Source organism: Microtus ochrogaster, chromosome 6 (genome assembly GCF_000317375.1).
Source record: "Microtus ochrogaster isolate Prairie Vole_2 chromosome 6, MicOch1.0, whole genome shotgun sequence".
NCBI lineage: Eukaryota > Metazoa > Chordata > Mammalia > Rodentia > Cricetidae > Microtus > Microtus ochrogaster.
Genome location: NC_022013.1, coordinates 65,595,984 through 65,597,382, shown reverse-complemented (window position 1 = coordinate 65,597,382; position 1,399 = coordinate 65,595,984). Strand labels below are relative to the sequence as shown.

At 50.4% G+C, this 1,399-nt stretch overlaps 1 protein-coding gene across 3 annotated transcripts in view; it reads right to left on the bottom strand.

The window, feature by feature from the left end:
* Window positions 1–1,399, bottom strand: part of Itih3 (inter-alpha-trypsin inhibitor heavy chain 3) — a 25,000-nt gene that overhangs the window by 10,797 nt on the left and 12,804 nt on the right. For all 3 annotated transcript variants that reach the window (XM_026779803.1, XM_005348741.3, XM_026779804.1), the window contains 2 exons: window positions 848–1,020; window positions 546–657 (listed from right to left, as the gene is read on the bottom strand). In XM_026779803.1, coding sequence (XP_026635604.1) covers window positions 546–657; window positions 848–1,020 — 285 coding nt within the window. The remainder of the gene's footprint in view (window positions 1–545; window positions 658–847; window positions 1,021–1,399) is intronic.

The window sequence follows — 1,399 nt, the reverse complement described above, 5'->3', positions numbered from 1 at the left end:
GTGAGCGACTTGACTCTGAGCATCTAGAGCCTAAGGGTGGGGGAGCTGGAGATTCTTTTTTAGTGACTTTGCAGGATCTCACATGTCCCAGGTAAGCACTCTGCTACTGAACTACACTCTGCAACTGGTCCCCGAGAGGGGATTTTATTTTTATATTTTTTTGCTTGATTTTTTAATGCTTAACGCAGGGTCTCCATAGCCTAGGCTGGTCTTGACTTGCTATATAACTGAGGACCTTGGACTCCTGGTCTTCCTGGCCCCGCCTCCTAAGGGCTGAGATTATAGGCATATGCTGCCATGCTGGCTTGAAGCTGAAGAAACTGAGAGTTCTATTGTCAAGGATGAAGTCATGTGATTGTTCTTTCGAGGGGGCCATCTCTGAGCTATTCCTTGATTAGGAGGAGTCTAAAAAGGCCAAGATCTCAAAAAGAAGTGAGGGTTCCCACAGAAATCAAGGGCCCACTAAACAAGGTGACATGCAAAGAGGGCTCTTCCCTCCTGCCTTGGTACTAGGTGGGGTGATGGTGTCAGAGATGCCACCTCACCTTGTGACAGTCAACCGATGGCTCTTCACCACCATTGTGGCATCTGGCTTTGTGGGGTCAGAGCCTGGGCGGGTGTCAAACACTTCAAAGTCAAAGGGGTGGAAGAATTGGCCTGGGAATAAAAACATTAGCTGTCAGCCTCTGCCTGTTGCCATGGTGACGTGGACAGCTGCCTTTCAGGATTGATGCCAAGGCTGCATGGGCATGTTGTGAAGCGGGTACAGGGTGACTACATGGCTTTGTACGTTCTATTTCTGGTGGTTCCATGAGACTAAGCAGCCTGCAGTCTGAGCATTGCGTACCCAGCAGCCCATGTGTCTGCGCTGACATGCGGTGACTGTCCACCACGTAGAACCCTAGGAAGTCCTGGTGAACCGGATGTTTCTTCCAAACCTGGTGTAGGACGATCACAAAGTTAACCCCATCTCCAAAGGATATCACCATATTCTTCTTCCTGTTGATTGTTACAGACAGCCTAGAAGAAAAGAGAAGGGTATAGACAGTGAGACATAGCGGCCATGGCACTAGCCATCGCGATCAAGGGCATTTCAGCAAGCACAGGGCACCTGAGGGCACACAGATCCCAAACACTGCTCAGAGTCGGGATGAGGCTGCCACAAATATGTCATCTGTGCCCTCCACAGAGTGGACCTCAGCCCCTCTGTGGGCAGGAAAAGAGGCCTGGGTCCAGCTCAGGCTCTGTGTGATCTTGGGCAGACTGTACCCTCTCTGAGCCTCAGGGGCATAGTACACTAGCCCTGCCCACTAAGCTCTAGGGATTGCAAAACCAGGAAAAGCTAAGAAGCATTGGGAATAGCAGGATCAGCAAGAGGCAAATGTGTTACTTAGTCCTT